Consider the following 19,062-nt stretch of genomic DNA (forward strand, 5'->3'; position numbering starts at 1 on the left):
CCACACCTTGCTGGTAAAGGAAGGGGGTGAAGCTAGAACCCCCAGGATTTTAGGGGGGTTATGGCAGAGCCCATGTCCACTCTCCTTTCCCAGGAAAGATTTCAGAGCTAGGCTTTGTGGAGTGAGAAGGTCCTGAATTGAGGGAACCCGGACTGGCCATGATTAAGCTCCCACTATCCACGGGCACGGGGACCAGGCCGCCTTGCTGAGAGAGAGAGAATGGAAGCAATGCCAGAGGTGACCACTGCCTTTATTGCCTCTGGGCTGGGGTTCAGAGGTATCTGGGGGCAGCAGGTGACTCTGGGCCCAAATTATTGCTACCTAGCAAGGTCACCCTGGGGCTTCCCATAGTGCCCTGAGTAAGGGTGGGAATAAGCATGCAAATAATATGCAAATAACATGCAAACCAATCCAGGATCCTCTGGAGGGCTCTGGTGCAGCCACGGGTGCTGAAAGCGTCAGGAGCTTGCCGGCCCGGGAAGGGGGTGGGGACCCCCAGGTCCTTTGCCCACACAGCAGACTGATCCAGCCCAGTCTTGGGGATCGAGGTCGGGGGCGGGGTGGAGGACAGTTCCTGAGCATCAGCCCTGGCTCTGCTGCTGGCTGGGGAAGAGCAGAAGCCTAGTCCCAAAACAGCAAGAAGAAAGCAGGCACCCACTAGGTAGCCAGACAGCCCCAGGCCAGCTCAGAGAGGGAAGGGACCTGCCCTGGTCACACAGCAAGGCAGGGGCGTAGGGGACCAGAATCCAGGCCTCCTGAGGCCAGAGTATCTCAGAGGCCGAAGCTATAAGCAATAAAACACACTGTTAAAGAAAGAGGAAGCAAGCAGCCCAGTCTCTGATTCCTGGGCTGTGAGACTCTCCACCAGCTGGCTCTGGGAGGCTCTGAGAGCCAGGCCCCAATTATGGAGGTGGCAGCATCCTGGTCTTGAGCTGAGTGGAGCTGACCAGTCCAGAAGCTCCAGGAGGAGGCAGGCAGGGCTCTGGGGTCCTTGGCTTGTGCAGATCAGGCTCAGTTGTTATTCATAATCCACCAGGAGGCTGCGGGTCAGAGGTTGGGAGTCAGAGGCCATCAGGTGCCCACTGCCCTTCCTCAGAGGGTTGGTGGCCACTGCCCACCTGGGAAGAACACAGTGGTGAGGGTGTCTGGAGCCCGCAGATGGTCAATGAGGATGCGCTGGAAGGCCTTACTGCAAGCGGACTGCTGGTGCCTGGGGAGGGCCGCAGAGGGGACCGAGGCCGGAGCTGGTCCCAGTGACCGGGACCACGTGGTTAGAAGCGCCCCACTCCCGCCCGGCCCTGCTGCCTGGTTTCAGATCTCGGTCCATCCTCGTAGTGGCTCTGAGCCTCAGTTTTCTCCTCCGTGAAATGGGGTGCAGTGTCCACTCATACCATGAGGATTACATGCAGTCACACACAAGGCACGTGGCGTGGGGTGTGGCGTGGTGGGAGCTGTGTGTATGCACCGAGCACCTACCTGGCACCGGGTACTGTGTTCAGTTCTTTACATGCCAGCTCGTAAGGGTGACAAGAGGATGGACTTAGCATCGCTCCCATTTTCAAAAGGAGGCCACTGGGGCTCAGAGGGCTTAGGTAGCTCTCCTGACGTCACAGAGCCAGTGACTAGGAGAGGACTTGAACCCAGGCGTGGTTCACTCGAGGTCCCACAATAAACGTCAGACCACCGCTCCTACCTTCTCCAGGAAGCCTCGTCCTGCCAGAACTCGTACAGGGTGAAGGAAGCCTTGTCCAGCATCTTCTGGGCAGACACACTGCAGGGCCAAAGAGACGGCCAGGCCAGGCCAGGCCTGGGCTGCCACCACCCCTACCCGCCTCACCAGGGGTGTCTAATGAGAGCCCTGGCCCAGGACACCCAGCCCAGCATTCCTCCCTGCCCGTCCACCCCCCACCTTGGCTGGCCACCACCCAGCTGAGGACTCACTGCAGGCAGTGGCTCTGGGACCCCGTGAAGTCCACGTAGCAGCACAGGGCATGGTGGAAGTCCTGCAGGGCTTCCTCTGCCACCTGCACCTGCCTCTGGGCCACGAGGATGTGCTGGCAAGAAAAGCAGCCTGGTCAGCTGGGGTGGGGCAGGGCAGTGGGTGAGGGCCTGCTGTGGCCTTCAGGAGGGCCCTGCCCTTCTTGGCTTGCACCAGACCCAGCCAGCCCTGAGGTCGGGCTCCTGCCCCCACGCAACCCCCAGCATTCCTGGCTCCATCCTCCTCCTGTTGCCAAGGTTACTGCCTCGCTCCAGCCACTGGCCGGCTCTCCTGCAGCACCGCACCGCTTCCAACTGCCCCCTTCAGTTTCTGTCCACACTGCTCCACACACCCAGCTTTCAGAACTGTAGGCAAGGGATGCTGATGCCCATGGAGGGACAGAGTGCTGCAGAGTCACGAAGCAACAACCAGAACCCCACACCTGCCCTCCAGGCCTGGGGAACAAAGGCTGGGCCAAGCCTGGAGAAGGGGCTGTATGTACAAGACAGAGGCCAGGGGTGGGTAGCCCCATGAACCTCCTTGCTTCACGGCCTCCTCCCAGCCCCACACCAGCTGCCTGCCCCTCCCAGACTCACCGAGCTGGGCCCCTTGGTCAGCTCCTCTTCATGCAGGGGTTCCAGCCGGGGGGCCTGTGAGGGATGCAGAGCGTGGGCCGGGTCCCCTGTGTGAGCCTGCCTTGTGTGGGTTCCAGACAGTTCCCCCACCACAGGGTGGTAGCCGCACAGCGCTCACCTTGCACTCCAGCTGGTCGATGAGCTCCTGGAGGCGGTTGATCTGGAGCCGCCATTGCATCTCAGCCTCGGAGCTCTGCCCTGGGGGTCGGGCACGAGCCCCTCAGGCTGGGGGCTTCTCGGGATGGATTGAGGGCGAGTGGAGGAGCAAACGCTGGGGCCCCGGGGGATACCGTGCCCTCCCACCCCGCCGCAGACACACCTGTGTTGGAGGAGCCAGGAGACCAGGTGGACGACCGACTGACACTCCGCAGGGCCCTGCGCCCTGCCCGCCGGCTGCCTCGGGGCCGGCTTGGCACCTCCACTCTCTCTTCATCTGATCTGAGGGGAGTGGAGGGTCAATCCACTGCTCCCAGACCCATGGGGCCAAGCACTGGGGCCCCAGAACAGGCCTGGCCCCAAGCTTCAGGACACTGAGGTCCAGCTGCAAAGCCAGCCACGCCTTCTCGCCCTCTCCTGACCTCCTTCCCTAAGAACAAGAACTTGGGCTCCGGGATGCCAGAACTGTGGAATGTGATGGGAGCTGAGGGACCCGATACATGGAGATAACGGACATTCATGAACTGGACCCGCAGGTCCAGGTGCAGGCGGCCGAGCGCCTCACGTACCGCGGGCCATGGGCCTGGGCCTCCAAAGTGTCTGACGCCCCCTCCAGCGAGCTCTGCAGGGCCTGGAGCTGGCTCACCGTCTCCCGCAGTAGGAAGCGTGTCACAAACTGGTCTACCTTGGAGGCCCGCTCATACTCCTGGGGAAGAGGGGGGCATAGTTGGCATTTCCTGGCTCCAAGCATGTATTTCTGAATGGGGAGCTGACCTCTGCGCCCCACCCCCTACCCATCAGAGCACCAGTAGCAACGTAAAGAGCAGAGGCCTGCAGACTTGGCATTAACAGGGCCCGGAGACTCCAGGGGGGCAAGCAAACCCCAGAGCCCGTCCTTGTCTGGGCCCGGCCTCTCACTAGGAGGGATGAGGCCAATGCCCAGAGAAGCGTGTCCCATTCTCTGGGCCTCAAGGCCCCATCCCTGTTGGGGCCACCACTTTCAGCCAGTAAGGCCCCAGGCATAGCTAGACTGGGTGTGGGTAGGGGCTGGGCCAAGGCAGTTTTGACACATGAGGCCAAACGGTGTGATATGGCCCCAGACTCACCAGCTGGCCCCAAGCTCACAATCTTGGCATTCATCCATTCATTCAATCACTCACCCACGCACCCCACATTTACTGAGCACTTCTTACAAGAAGCTGTAGATACAAGACAGCGGGTCACATACCCCAGCGCTGATCCCTGTCTACACTGCCATTTCCCCTAGCCTTTGCCCAGGCAGGCAGAGACAAGGAGGCCGAGCATTGCCAGGCCCTGTGCTGCCCACTCGGAATGCCCAGACTCCCCAGCTACCTTCATCTCCTCGTGCCTGCCTCGCCTATAAAACAGGGGTGGTAACAGCCGTCTCACTGAGCTGCTGAGAGGCTCCGATGAGTTATTTCCTACATAGGGCTCAGCCTGCTATCTGGTACATAAGTTCTTAATAAAGAACTGCTGTCACGGGACTTCCCTGGTGGTCCAGTGATTAAGAAGCCCTGGTCAGTCGGGGAACTAAGACCCCACATACCACACTGCAATTGTTTTTAGTCAAACGTAATACTAACAAGAAACCTGCCCACTTGTACATCTGACAGTCATAGATTTCCTGAGGGTCTCCTCACCAACACCTCCCTCAGCCCCATATACACACTCGGTCCAGGGTGGGAGTCCCAGGGAGCTGAGGTGACCCCTCCCCAAGGGGCCTCAGAGGCAGCTTTGTCTCCCGCCTGTGACCTGCCTCAGTTCAGCCGTCAGACGGGCAGACAGAGTGGCGGCAGGGACCTCTCATTCTCACACGGGTCAGTGGTTTCTCCGAGCCACTGGACTTCCTGGCCATTTTTTGAGCTTCCTGAAATCCGTCCGATAAATTCCCTTTCTAGTGCTTACGGTGACTGATCAGTCTCTGTTGCTTACAAAGACCCTGGCTGACACGAGCACCATTGCGTGCCAGGCCCTGTTTCCAAGCAGCTTCATTTAATCCTCATAGTAATTTACAGGAACCATCACTGACCCCATTTTGCAGATGAGAAGACTGAGGCCTACAGAAGTGGATTACCTTGGCCACGGTCACACGAGTGTCAGAGTACAAACTCAGGTCACAGAAATTCCTCTCTCCTCACCACGAAGCCTTTTCATACTGTTCACAGGGTTCTCAAAGGGAGAATACGAGAGCAGGTTGGCCTTCTCTTCTCCAGTGGACCATGTTTTGTCACAGTGTTATTGAGTTACGCAAGTCCCTTTGCCACGGCAAGGCTGTGATCCATGTGATCATTTTAGTTAGCTTTCTGTGATTGTGGTTTTCGTCCTGGAGGATGTGGGACTGTAGCTCTTGCTTATTCTGTCTGCCAGACATCCTGGAGTGTGAAGTCAAGTGGGCCTTAGGAAGCATTAGTACAAACAAAGCTTGTGGAGGTGATGGAATTCCAGCTGAGCTATTTCAAATCCTAAAAGATGATACTGTTAAAGAGCTGCTGCACTCAACATGCCAGCAAATTTGTAAAACTCGGCAGTGGCCACAGGACTAGAAAAAGTCCAGTTTTCATTCCAATCCCAAAGAAAAGCAATGCCAAAGAATGTTCAAACTACCATACAATCGCACTCATTTCACATACTAGCAAGGTAATGCTCAAAATCCTTCAAGCTAGGCTTCAACAGTAGATGAGTCAAGAACTTCCAGATGCTGAATTTAGAAAAGGCAGAGGAATAAGAGATCTAATTGCCAACATCCATTGGGTCATAGAAAAACCAAGAGAATTCCAGAAAATTTTCTGCCTCATTGACTACACTGAAGCCTTTGACTGTATGGGTCACAACAAACTGGAAAATTCTTAAAGAGATGGGAATCCAGACCACCTGACCTGTCTCTTGAGAAACCTGTATGAAGGTCAAGAAGCAACAGTTAGAACCAGACATGGAACAACAGACTGGTTCAAAACTGGAAAAGGAGTATGACAAGGCTGTATATTATCATCCTGGTTATTTAACTTATACACAGAATACATCACGTGAAATGCTGGACTGGATGACTCACAAGCTGGAACCAAGATTGCCGGGAGAAATATCAATAACCTCAGATTATACCAATCTAATGGCAGAAAGTGAAGAAGAACTAAAGAGCCTCTTGATGAGGGTGAAAGAGGAGTCTGAAAAAGCTGGCTTAAAACATTCAAAAAACTAAGATCATGGCATCCAATCCCATCACTTTGTGGCACAGATGGGGAAACAGTGACATTTTATTTTCTTGGGTTCCAAAATCACTGTGGACAGTGACTGCAGCCATGAAATTAAAAGATGCTTGCCCCTTGGAAGAAAAGCTATGACCAACATAGAGAGCACATTAAAAATGAGAGACTTCACTTTACTGACAAAGGTCTGTATGTCAAAGCTATGTTTTTTTTCCAATAGTCATGTATAGATATATAAGAGTTGGACCATAAAGAAGGCTGAGCACCAAAGAACTGATGCTTAGAATTGTGGTGCTGGAGAAGACTCTTGAGAGTCCCTTGGACAACAAGATCAAACCAGTCCATCCTAAAGGAAATCAACCCTTAATATTCATTGGAACAACAGATGCTGAAGCTCTGATACTTTGGTCACCTGATGGGAAGAACTTACTCATTGGAAAAGACCCTGATGCTGGGAAAGATTGAAGGCAGGAGGAGAAGGGGGAGACAGAGGATGAGATGGTTGGATGGCATCACTGACTCGATGGACATGAGTTTGAGCAAGCTCTGGGAGATAGTGATGGACAAGGAAGCCTGGCATGCTGCAGTCCATGGGGTTGCAAAGAGTCGGACATGACTAGTGACTAACACCACCATCACTAAGCACCTTACCAGCCATCACCTCACTAATCTTTAGCCCAGTTTTACACTGAGAAACCAAGGCCGGAAGTCACAGACAGAGTAAATGGAGTCAAGATTCATCTGTGGGTTCTGGCAGGAGCAGCTCGGAGCCTGGAGCTGATGAGGTCAACCCATGAGGTCACAATGTGGTCCCTGGGACAGAGCCAGGGCAGGGGGCCCCCAGCCAGAGGGCAGGGCAGAGGCAGCACGTGCTGGGGTCCCCAGTGGTGACCAGCCCTGCCATGGGAAACAACAGTTCCCACAAGAGAACCAAAGTGCCCAAGCAGGCCCGCAAGGAGAAGCCACCTGACATGGACAAGGCCCGGCGCAAACGGCAGTTCTTCAACCACCTCAAGTGGAAGAAGCCCAGTGTGAGTCCAGGGAACAAGGGGCAGGGGGGTTTGGCGGACCTGGACAGGTAGGTGGGCAGGAGCGGATGCTGGGGGTCTAGCCATGTAGGGAATTGAAGGGGTTGCATGTGTGTGCTAAGTGGCTTCAGTTGTCTGACTGGTTGCAACCCCACGGACTGTAGCCCACTAGGCTCTTCTGACCATGGGATTTCTTCCCAACCCAGGAATGGAACCCACATCTCTTCTGTCTCCTGCGTTGGCAGGCGGGTTATTTACCACTAGCGCCACCTGGGAGGCCCCTATGGAAGGCATTAGAGAACCCCTGTTGAGGCCGAGGTCTCAGGAACCCACGTGGGTGTGGATGGGGTCCTAATAACCCAGAAGGGAGAACAGGTATCCCAGAAACCAGGAAGTGGATGAGACTTGGGAGCCTAGGAGGGTGTGCAGGAGACGGTTCTCCCAACCCGGGACAGATGGGGGGAAGTCCCAGCATGGTGAATCAGCCCTAGCGGCTGCCACTGGGGCTATGGGCACAGGGAGTTCCCTTATCCCCCGCTTTCCATTCCCCAGCTTCAAAACGTGTTACTTTCCCCTCTCTTCAACTAGGCATGAGGCCCTGGGGTGGGTGAAGGGTCCCAGCATCAAGGCTGGAAGGGCAGACAAGGGAATCTCATAAACTTGATCGGAGTCAGATCTCAGGAAGCCAGCCTGGGGTGGGTGAGGGTTTCCAGGGCGGGAGGCAGGGGTCTTGGGAGATGGAGAAGGGTGCCTGCCTCCCCCACCTCCCCCTACCCAGGCTGGGAGGACAGCGGGTACCCAGGAAACGAGAGAAGGCGGGCTTCTGGGAGACAGGACGCGGGTGGGTGAGGGTCCTCGGGAGGCAGGCGTGCGGAGCTCGTTCCCCTCACGCCCCCGCCCTACCCCCAGACCAAGATCGTGCTGCTCTTCCCCCTGGACAAGCGGCAGCAACTAGCCGAGGCGACGGCGGGGCCCGGAGCGCGGCCGGAGCGGGCGAGCGAGGCTGCGGCGGACACCCCCACGGGGCCCCCGGCGACGGCACCCATGTTGCGAGGAGCTGGCGACGGCGCTGAGCGGCGCGAGAGCGCGCGCGCGCGAGAGATGAAGAAGATCCTCGTCCTGCTGCTGCTGCTGGACGCGCGGCTGCAGGAGGAGGGACGCCGCGCGGCGGGCGGCCCCGGGGGCGGGGCCAAGGCGGCGCAGGGCTGGCAGCGGCTCTACACGCGCCTGCTGACCGAGAGCGAGACCGACTGCGAGGCCGAGGCCGCCGAGGAGCAGCCGCGCAAGCGGCGCCGCTGTCCCCGCCCGCGGCCCTGAGTGCCTGGCCCGGACCCCCGTACCCTGGTCCGGCCCAATAAAGAGCGCATAGCAACGCTGGCGTCTGTAACCCAGTCTGAGGCGTCGGGGCGTCGAGACAGGGTCGGGGAAACTGAGGCCCAGAGCAAGACAGGGAAGAAAGGCGAATGGGGGGCGTTGGGGGGGGGGGGGCGGGGCGCAGAGCCATGGCCGTGGCCTGGGGCCAAGGCTGGTTTTGCTTTCTTCTTTCTTCTGACCCAAGTGTCAGAGCCCCTGTGCCGCCCTGGAGAGGGAGCACCCTACCACAGTGGAGCGAGGGTTCCCCTCTCCCTGCGACTCCTGGCCGGGGTCAGATCCCGCCACCAGGCCTGCAGATCCGACGGAAGAGAGCTTGGGCAAAGTTAGGCCTGGCCACGCTAGGAGGAGGAGGGGCCTGCTTCCAGCAGAGGCCAGGCAAGTCCAAGAGTCTCCAGCACTCAAATCTTTCCTAACTGAGGGAAAGTCCCAGGCAAAAAGCCACCACCGTGGGGAAGAACTGAGAAGGTCCAGAGTCAGCACAGTTTGAGCCTTAGACTCACATCCTGCCTGTGTGAGCACCCAGGAGGAGAGACGGGTCCCTGGTCCTCTGACCCCTCAATCCTACCCCACTGTGCTTGATGACCCCCAAGGCACCTCAATCACCAATCTCCCCACCTACCCCACCCCATCCTCTTCCCCACACTGCAGCCAAAGAGGCTTCTTCCAAACCACTTATCTATAGGGCAATTCACACTTCTGCTCATAAGCTCACACTGGCTCTCCACTGCCCACAGAGAAACACCCAAACTTATTATTAGAATGTACAGGCCCAGATCCCCAGCCCCAGTCTTCCCCTCTGGGGCTTCTTAATGACTTCCACTCTCACTCCTGCTCTGGCCATACTGCCACTTGTGGTCTTTGATTCAAGGTTCACCTCCCTAGTTCATCCACAAGAGGCCCGGCACGCTTTCTGTGGGCAGGACCCAGCTGCTTCTCACACTCCTGGGTCCCAAACTCAGCACCAGACCCTAGTCATCCTTGTCCCGTCCAGCCATGCCAAACCTGCAGCCTGCTTTCCGCTGGCGATCAATCTCAAAATGCCCCTTTGGGGAGGGGGGCGCGATGCAGAGGGGTGAAGGTCCCAGCTCACTAAAACCACAGGTACAACTTCTCCTGAAGGTACACTTTTGTCAGTGTCAACACCACATCGCCTGCATCAGGCTGGAGGTCGCACTATCCATCACATCTCCCCCGCTGCTCTGTGAGAACTGACCCTTTCCTACCATCCACATGGTTGCAATCAAGGTAACCACCTTCTTCAATGTGGCCACATCTCCTGGCATAAGCAACAGGCCCAAGCCCAGTCCTATCAGTTCCTTCCCTGGGTCTGTAATTCAGGAACTGTTGTTCAGTCGCTCAGTCATGTCCAACTCTTTGCAACCCCGTGGGCTGCAGCATGCCAGGTTTACCTGTCCTTCACTATCTCCTGGAGTTTGCTCAAACTCACGTCCATTAAGCCAAGGATGCCATCCAACCATCTCTCACCCTCTGTTGTCCCCTTCTCCTCCTCAGGAAATGTAGGAGACAGTTTTTTCTACAGGAACATGCACAGGCTGAAGCCAGTCTTGAGAAGAATATAAACACAATGCAGAGCCCAATGCACCTCTGAGTCCCCCACAGCCTGGCAGCCAGACCCTGCTTCCAGTCTTTCCCTAAAACCTGCTTTCAGTCTTGCCCTTAGTAGATATAAAACATACAAGGCTCTTGTGATAAAATCCGTATTTTAACTTAAGCTCACCTGAATAGGTCTTCAACTTGCAACCATAATGGTCCTAAAGAGAAAAAAGAGACTCTGCAGAGACATGACATGGCCTGTTTCCTGTGTTGGGGGATGACCGCCTTTTAGAGGAAGTAACTGAGCCCAGGGTGAGATTCGGACTCAGTACACAGTGAAGGCAGCCTCAGAATTGAGTCACAAACTCAGACCCATGTTTGTAAGCCCCGAAGGTAGGATCCCTTTGTGGGCTACCTGGGCCCTTGAAAGCTAAGCTCACAGAGATCTTCAGAGTGGCTGGAGATCCATGATTAAGAGCTTGCTCTTGGAGAGAGGCTGCACGTTTGTCCAGAGGTCATCAAAGTGGTTTGGGGAAGCAATTAAATTGGTTGTGCTGGCCCCAGGTGGCTCAGTGGTAAAGTATCCACCTGAGAACGCTGGAAACTCAAGAGATGCAGGTTCAATCCCTGGGTTGGGAAGATCCCCTGGAGTAGGAAATGGCAACCCACTCCAGTATTCTTCCATGGAAAATTCCACGGACACAAGGGCTTGGCAGGCTACAATCCATGAGGTCGCAAAGAGCCGGACACGACTGAGCATAAACACTGAGCACAGCTGGGTGGCTGAGGCCATATCCCTTAATGTCAAAATCATTACCATTGGCCCTGTCCCAGGAGACAGGCTGGGTCTGGGCGTTTTCATCTGGGTAGAGGCTATGGAAGCACAGCAGATGCTGAGAACTGAGGTCACAATGAATCCAATCCAAGTTCTTTTCCTTGCTTCTTTGACCACCCCCTCCCACCTCCACTAGGAACCACAGTACTTCAGTCATGCCCAGTTGAGAAGTGCCAGGAGACCGCTGGAGGCGCAAGGGTCGGGCTGGACTCCTGGGTTCCCAAGGGGAACAGATGTCTGGATAATATTGCCACAAAGGCCTTTTATTCCCAGAGCTGCTCCTGGAGGCTTCTCAAATCTCTTCAAGGATTTGGCCCACCCCTCTCATCATCCGTCTAAGCAAGGGCTTAGGGGGCGGAGCCGCACCCTGAGGCGGGTCCTCAGAGAAAGGGTGGGGCCTTGAGCCGGAAGAGGGGGAAGACGGCCCGAGGCCGCTAGGGCCCAGCGAGGGCGGAATCTGACTCTTGAACCAGAGGCCGGCCCTCAGGCCCAGGGGCGGAGCCAAGTCAAGGGCTGAAGAGACCTCAGGCCAGAAGAGTGGGACCTCGGGACCAGAGGAACTGAGCCCAGAAAGGCGGGGGACGTGGGCCCAGGAGGTAGAGCTGCGAGCTGAAAGGCGGGCCTCCATCGAGGCCAGCTGAGACTCGGTTCTCAGGCCGAGGGCGGGTCCGAGCCTTCGGGGCCGAAGTTTTGACTTCACGGCTTGCCGGCCGGAAGATGGCTTCGCTGTCCAATAGTCGCCGAGTCCGCCGGCTGTCCTCGCTGGGCCACGTCGCGGTGGTCGTGGACCAGGGTTCCGGCTTCACCAAGGCGGGCTTCGCGGGAGAGGAGCAGCCACGCCTGGTACTCAAGAGCTCCAGCCTGGTGCCCAGCTGGGACCGGCCCGTGCTGCCCGGGGCGCCGGGCTGCGAGCTGGCGGGCGGCGTGGCGCGGGCACACCCCATCAAGCACGGCGTGGTGGTGGACTGGGAGGCGTTGGAGGGGTTGTGGGAGCGCCTGCTGGTGGGCGGCCTGCGGGTGTGCCCGGAGGAGTGGCCGGTGCTCGTGAGCGACTCCCCATCGGCGCCGCCCGTGGGCCGCGAGAGGGTGGCCGAGCTGCTGTTCGAGGCCCTGGCAGTGCCCGCGTGCCACCTGGCCAGCACCGCCTTGTTGGCGCTCTGCTCCGTCGGCGCGTTCAGCGGGCTGGCCTTGGAGGCGGGCGCGGGCGTGTGCCATGCCACGCCCGTCTATGCAGGCCACTCGTGGCACAAGGCCACCTTCCGGCTGGATGTGGCTGGCAGCACCCTGTCGCGCTACCTGCGGGACCTGCTGGTGGCAGCAGGGCCTGATCACCGACTGCAGGCCCTGCCCCACAAGATCATCACACAGCTCAAGAAGCGCTGCTGCTACGTGTCGCTAGACTTTGAGGGTGACCTCTGTAATCCTGCCCGCCACCACCCAGTCAGTTTCTCCTTAGGCAGTGGGTGCTCTGTCTGCCTTGGCCGCGAGCGCTTCTGCTGCCCAGAACCCCTCTTCCAGCCGGGTCTGCTAGGCCAGGCTGAGCCGGGACTGCCCATCCTGGCCTTCCGAGCACTGCAGAGGGTGCCCGCGACACTACAGACACGGCTGGCCAACACCATGGTGCTGGCCGGTGGCTCCACGCTTTTCCCTGGCTTCCCTGAGCGCCTGGAGCTGGAGCTGGAGGCCCAATGCCAGCGGCACGGCTGTGGGACACTGCAGCCGCGCCTGGTGGCCAAGCCTGGGCGCGGGACAGCGGTATGGACGGGCGGCTCCATGGTAGCCTCACTGCGCACCTTCCAGTGCCGCTGGATGACCCGGGCCATGTACCAGGAATGTGGATCCAGGCTGGTGCACGAAGTGTTCCACTGAGTCCTGCTGGACTGGAAGGGGTGGTGCCATAAAAGGGGGCGCTGCAGAGGCAGACGCTGGGCAGGCTGAGCACAGCTGTCCGAGGCATCGAGTGGCAGATAAAAACCTCAGTGATTACAGCTGGCAGAGTCGTGTGGTGATGGGTCACCTTCTACCCCTTTCTGTGCCAGGAAGGGGTGATCAGGAACCCTGGGGCTCTTACTTTGAGCTGCAGTGTGAATTCCCACTAACCAGTGCCAGTTCAGAGAATGCCAGTAGAGCTGCCCACCCCCAGGCCCTGTTTCCATGGCAACAAGGAAGGTGCTGCCCCTACTGGTGTCCAGGCCACAGATATGTAAGTCATCATAGCATACCAACCCCCCATCATGTAGCATTCGGATCCCTATCCTGTGCCAGGCCCCAAAGGTGACCCTTAGAAAACCTACTCGACCCTATGTGAAAGCAACCAGAAGGGGAAGCCCTGTCCTCAGCTAATCATTAACTCACAAAGAGCCTCAGTTTCTCCTTCTGTAGAAATGAGGTCAGACACAATCCCAAGCCTGCTCACTGCTCCCTCCTCACCCCCTCACTTAGAGCTACGGGATAAAGAGAGGTGGAGACACCTCTTACAAGGAACACAGAAAGGGAAGGGTAGCTTTCGGTGTTTTTAAAAATAGCATCCAAGGGCCTGGAGCCCTGGCTGTGAGCACCGTTTATTCTGTGCACGTGTCCATACTGTACACAAACATGGTGCACACATGCCCGTCTGCTCACGCATGCCCTCAGGCTGTCCCCCACCCCCTGCCACCAAGCTCTACACACCGGCATGGGCCTGGGGATGTGTGTGAGCATGCCCTACCCCCAACCCATCCCTGTTGGGAGCTGGGCTTGACACCCCACAACAATCAGGTCTGGTCAGTAATAAAAGCAGCAGCAGCTCCACATATGAAGTGACTATTGTGAGCCAGACAGAGAGAGAGCAAGACAGACACAACTCTCTGCCTTCATTCTACTTTAATTGTCACAACGAATGTCTGGAGGTGGGTTCTATTAATATGCCCAGTTTACAGATGAGGAAACTGAGACCCAGAGAGGTAAAGATGCACAGCCAGAAAGTGGAAGCCAGGCCTCCAGCCCCACAGCCCTGAGTCCAATGATGGAGGCTCCCACAGCACAGCAGACACCCCCAGCCCTCATCCTGCCGCCCCCCCGCAATCATCAGCCCCTCCACTCACCAGCTTGGTGGTGTCCATGGCAGTGAGCACAGCACAGTTGAGCGACTCCAGCGCCGCCAGCACAGGCCGGTAGACGCCCAGGTGTTCAGAGAAGTAGTCTGAGGGCAGAGGAGATACTCAAAGCTTCCTGGGGTACATCCCCCCATTTACAACCTAGAATTCCCCAGCAGCCAACCAGGCCTTATGCTCTGAGCCCAGCCCAGTCTGCTCCATCAGAACACCAGCAACACCCACCTGCCCAGGAGACAAACACCCCCATGGGCCTACTCACCGCACAGTTTCTCCGTCTCCAAATTGCTGCAGGGAAAAGAAAAGGCGTCCTTCAGACCCTGCTGGTAAACTAGGACTGACTTTGAAGCCAGCGGTCCTTTCCTCTCCCTCCCCAGCTCAGCCTGACATGGAGGCGACTTCTGACTCCACCCCACGTTACGCTGCTCAGTGGACAGAGACAGGGTACTACCAGCCTACCAAACAGTGTCTAAGGAGGAAAATTCAGTCCCACTCTCAACCTCCAAGCGGATTTCAGGCTGGGGGAGACAGATGTAGACACAGGCCAAAGAGGAGTGGTTAGATCTGGGAAGGAGAAGTCAGGTCTGTGGAAGCACAGAAAAGGCATGGAGCATCTATAGGTCAGGGAGGGCTTCCTGGAAGAGAGGCTCCCTGAGCTAGGCTTTGAAGGACAAGGAATTTGACTGGCGTATCTGGTGGTGGTAAGGTAGCAGCAGTGCAGACAAAGGTCTGGCCCAAGCCTCAGAAAATGGGAGTGCATGGGAGCCTAGAATTTCTTTTAAGGAGAGCGGAGTAGGGGGAAGGGAGAGGGAGGGATAGCTGCACACACGTGTGCACCCACGTGAAGAAGCAGGAGAAGGCAAGCAAATTCGCACGAAGGCCTGGACATGTGGGAGCACCTGCATCCATGGGTGGGAGCAGGCAGGGCCCAGCTGTCCCCAGGCATCCACTGGTCGCTCAGCAGGAAGCGGGAGTATTGGGGGGGGTGCCTGTGGGCTGAACCATAGGTGGTGATTCAGGCCTGGCTATTTTGGGGTCCCAGCTGGAAGCAGTGTGATGGGCAGGACTGGAGCCAAGGAAGGGGTAGGTAGGCGGGTAAAGCTGGCACTTAGCCCTGGCACTCCTTTCCCCGTGCTCCCCCAATCCTCCATAAGGAACCCAAGCAAGAAGGGGACACAGTGGGGCAGGGACGGCCTGGGCTCACATCTACACGCGGCGTGTGCACCCCAACCCCCATACTCACTCGGCAGGATGCCCATCAACACCACTGAACAGCTCTCGCAGCTCCCCGGGACTGAGAACCCCATCGGCAAAGTAATTCTGGAACTCTTCAAATGAGAGCTTCCCGTCATCTGAGGGGTGGGGGTGGGCACAGGGAGCAGAGTCAGTATCTCTGTGCCCTGGCTGCACCCCTGCCACCCAGTGGAGACCCCCTGAAGGCTTCGCAGTATCTCATAACCACCCAGCCAAGTGAAATGGGATTCTGGGCTGGAAAGAAGGCCTGGCTGTTGGGGACCAAAGGGTTGGGGCCCCCAGAGGTGCCCACTTCAAGCAACAGGGCCCACTCTGCAGGCACCCAAGGGACAAGGCAGTGCATATGTGGCACTCGGCAGGGACTCAATGTTTGCCAAATGGAGAAATAAATGAACAACAGCCTGGGGCACAGTCAGATCATGGCAGGGCCTAGATGTCACTTGGAGGAACCAGGACTGGGTCTTTGCCCGCATGGCTCCTGGGTGGAGGGGACCTCCGTGCTCTGGACCCAGGCCCTTCACAGAGAAGCCGCAGGGAGTCAGATGAGATCTTCCTAAGAGCAGGGCCCCAGTAAGAAGCAGCAGATTGGCTCGGGAGGGAAAGACCTCCCCATCACAGAGGCTGCCTCCCCATCACCGAGGCTGAGAGCATAAGAGCACTGGCCAGAGGCACCGGGGATTTGGCCTGTGAGGTCTCTAAGCAGATGGAGTGGGAAAGTGGAGCCTGAGCCTCCCTCCCCAGACGGAATGCTGTGAGCCAAATGAGACCACGTGCCCTGCTCAACCAGCTGAAACAAATTTGAGGAGATCCAGGGAGAAGAGGCAAGAGGTGGGGACCCAGTCCTCTCTCAAGGAGGCCAGGTGAAGGTGAGGTCAAAGCTGACAGGTGGTCTCAGCTCAGACCCTCCACTGGCCCATCAGGGCACCGTGGGCTGCTCTGAGTCATCTGTGGGCAGCAACCTGCCTGCAAGGTCCCCTGATGGCTCATGCTTTAGCTTTCCAGATTTTGCCAGGCCAGCATCTGAGACTGCCCAGGACTCAGGGCATTGGGGGAGCTGACTCCCTGGACCTAGCTCTGTCCCACCCACGCCCTCCCTGCAACCAGGTGGTTGGTAATATGGAAAGTTACTGAGCTCTCTAAGAATCTGCGATAAAATCCCCCATGGCCCTGGCTCCGTGACCACACCCTTCCAAGCCCCTCACAGAGGAAGCCTGGAAACAGGCATCGCATAGACCAGGGTTCAAGGCCCAGCACCTCCAGCAGCCTGCTATACCTCTCTGGGCCTCGGCTCCTTTGTCTGTGAAATGGGGTGAAGACTTTGGCAGTGGTGAGGAAAACAGGAGGTCACGCAGGCCAGGACACTGCGTGAAAGTCAGCCCCCACTTCCAGCCTCTGGCTAAACCACATTTCCTCCACTCTCCCTCCTGCCAAACTGGATTCAAACAAAAATTTCCTCTGAGAAGGACACCTGGGTTGATTCTTCTGATTCGGGTCCTCTCAAGATTTCTCTCCATTCTCAACTGTGCCCCAAACCCTCCCCGGAGCCTCTCTGATGCCCCTCAACCCCCAGCATGGGACTCAGGGGAAGCCACACTCACCATTCTTGTCTGCTCGGCGGAAAACCTAGAGGACAAAAGGGCAGAGCTGGGAGCTGGGAGCTGGGAGCCCAGAACCGCCCCCCAGCTCCACAGAGCCCCAGCTGGCCAGACTGCCCCCTGCATCTCCCTTCCTCCTGCCCAGCTTGGTCCCAGCCCCCTGCCCAGCTCAGCCCTCCAGGGCCTTTTCCAACAAGGGGAAGAGCGCACAGCAGGCCCCGCGGCTTGCTCCCTTCTCCCGCAGGGCCTGGCCTTGTGGGGGGTGCTCCAAGCTGGCTCTCCGCACCTTCACCTCCCACACCCCCGAGTCGATCCTGAGTTCTTTCTGATACATCAGCCCTTGGAACGGTCCCAGCTTGAGGCAGGTGGGGAGACGGGCCAAGATGCGGCCGAAAGATCCCGGGCACGCATCCCAGACCTGAACCCCAACTCTGCATGGTTCGTCCCAGACTCTGCCCACTCCAGGCTGGCGGTGGCTAGCCCTTCCTTTGTGGGTGCCTGTTTACTCAGTAACATATCGGGGAACAGCCCAGGGTTAACCCTTCCAGGGCTGGGTCTTCCTATGAGGCCGACTCAGTACAAGGGTCTTGGGCAGGCCCACGTGCATGTGTGTGTTGTACATGCAAGGGGAGTAAGAGGCACAGAAAGCAAGGGCGGACAGATGGTATTTATGGAGAAACAGACAGGAAAGACAACAGAGGTAGCAAAGTGGAGTCCAGACATGGTCCCCGTCTCCCCTAGGGACCAGAGACTCCCTGGTCACCCAACACAACCCAGCAAAGGGCACCAGCAGGTCTGGCAAGGAGGGGCAGGCCAAAGCCTGGACAGAGAGCCCTGGTCTGCTCCAGATTCAGAGTGCCCCTCCCCTCGGGCTGCTTTCTCGGGGATGAATGTACTCCCTGGCCTGAAGCCTGATTCACAGAAGGCTGCCACCAGCTCACTCGGGATCACAGAGCCACCCAGGGTGGCCTGGCCGGGACAGACATACTGGGGGTGGGGGTGGGGGCTGAGAGAGAGGGAGGGGTTCTAAGTGAACACTGAGGACATCAAGGGCCACACCCTAGTGCACCCCTGCCTCCATGTGTGAGCTGGAACACATCCCTAACCCTCCAGGCCTCGGTTTTTCCATCTGGGAAATGGAAGGGTCAGGTCCCTTCCAGCTGAGAGGGCTCTGGCCAAGGTGCTGAGTCACTAGGGACAGTGGGGAGGGGGCAGGAGAACAGCCTTTCCCACCGGAAAGGGACCTCTGGGAGTGGGGACGCAAGAGGAACAGGATAGGCTGTGCACAGGGGTGAAAGGTGGGGAAGGGGTGCAGGTGAGTGACCCAGGCCAGGCCAGGGAGCTCCAGGTAGGTGCTCATAGGGGCTGCAGGGCCACCTGCCAGGCAAGGGGAGGGTGTACAGACCACAAAGGGTGAGTGTGGGCAGCGCCAACCAACTCTGGGATCCCATAGCCCTTGGGTGGGATCTGAGGGGATCTGGGTCAGCACTAGGTCAGGAGTCAAGGGTGGGGGGCTGCTTCCTCTCCCAGGCCCCCTTGCCTGGTCAGTCCAGCCTGGGGCTGCCAGAGACGGGCAACGTGGCCACTCCCGTGACCAAGAGTTGACAGCCCCCACCCGGCCAGACACATACATGGGGTGGTTTGGGGTCGGGGGGGCCGCGGGGGCAGTGGCACTGAACCAGAGGCAAGGAGATATAAGCAGAGAAAAGAGTGAGAGCCAGAAGACGGGACACAAAGGCAGCGAGATAAAGATAAGGGAGACACACGGAAGCAGAGAGCAAGAGAGAAATCGTGAGAGACCCAGAGGCCGAGGCAGAGACCCCAACAAACCTGGAGGGAGACACATGGACATGGGGACGGGGAAAATCAGAATGAGCGAGGGCAAGGAGAAACAGTGAGAGGCTGTCCACAGAGACCGGGAGCGACCCCGCGGGAGAATGACCACCCCCAGGGCCACAGCGCCGGCACCCCCGGCCCGCTCCCCACTCACGTCCTGGAAAAGCGCGTGTCCGGCGGGCCCGGCGGCTGGCGCGGGCGCGGGGGTTCGCGGGGGCTCGGGCGCGGGCGGCCGGATCAGGCACACAGTGAGCAGCCCCGCGCACGCCATGGTGCCGCCACCCGCTTGGCTCCGGCTCGGCTGCGGCTCCGAGCTCTGGACGCCGCCGCCGCCGCCGCCGCCGCCGCGGACTTGGGGGGACGCGCAGGGGGGGCGCCCGCCCATCGGCGCCGGCGCGGAGGCTGAGGGCCCCGCCCCCCGCAGCTCCGCCCCCGCCGGGCGGGCCGCCGACGGCCCCCTCCCCGCCCAGCTCCGGCCAGCGCTAGAGCTCGGCCCTCCGC

At 58.4% G+C, this 19,062-nt stretch overlaps 2 protein-coding genes across 3 annotated transcripts; one reads left to right on the plus strand and one right to left on the minus strand.

The window, feature by feature from the left end:
* Positions 1-370: 370 nt before the first annotated feature.
* NECAB3 (N-terminal EF-hand calcium binding protein 3) lies at positions 371-18,961 on the minus strand. 2 transcript variants are annotated; one of them, XM_070381594.1, is made up of 13 exons: positions 18,716-18,961; positions 16,729-16,753; positions 15,120-15,228; positions 14,139-14,164; positions 13,868-13,965; positions 3,339-3,475; positions 2,933-3,051; positions 2,732-2,811; positions 2,575-2,628; positions 1,942-2,054; positions 1,694-1,771; positions 1,119-1,210; positions 371-1,040 (listed from the first exon to the last, which is right to left on the minus strand). In XM_070381594.1, the coding sequence occupies exons 1-13, from the start codon at positions 18,944-18,946 to the stop codon at positions 1,012-1,014; spliced, it is 1,191 nt and encodes a 396-aa protein (XP_070237695.1). In that variant the 5' UTR covers positions 18,947-18,961; the 3' UTR covers positions 371-1,011. The 2 variants fall into 2 exon arrangements, with proteins under 2 accessions (XP_070237695.1, XP_070237696.1); XM_070381595.1 differs by lacking the exons at positions 371-1,040; positions 1,119-1,210; positions 1,694-1,771; ... (3 more) ...; positions 2,933-3,051; positions 3,339-3,475 and adding an exon at positions 12,017-12,664.
* On the plus strand, positions 6,332-8,338 carry C13H20orf144 (chromosome 13 C20orf144 homolog). The gene is made up of 2 exons (XM_070382147.1): positions 6,332-7,024; positions 7,931-8,338. The coding sequence occupies exons 1-2, from the start codon at positions 6,896-6,898 to the stop codon at positions 8,336-8,338; spliced, it is 537 nt and encodes a 178-aa protein (XP_070238248.1). The 5' UTR covers positions 6,332-6,895.
* Positions 18,962-19,062: the final 101 nt, after the last annotated feature.

The sequence above is a fragment of the Bos mutus genome, chromosome 13 (genome assembly GCF_027580195.1).
Source record: "Bos mutus isolate GX-2022 chromosome 13, NWIPB_WYAK_1.1, whole genome shotgun sequence".
In the NCBI taxonomy this organism is placed as follows: domain Eukaryota; kingdom Metazoa; phylum Chordata; class Mammalia; order Artiodactyla; family Bovidae; genus Bos; species Bos mutus.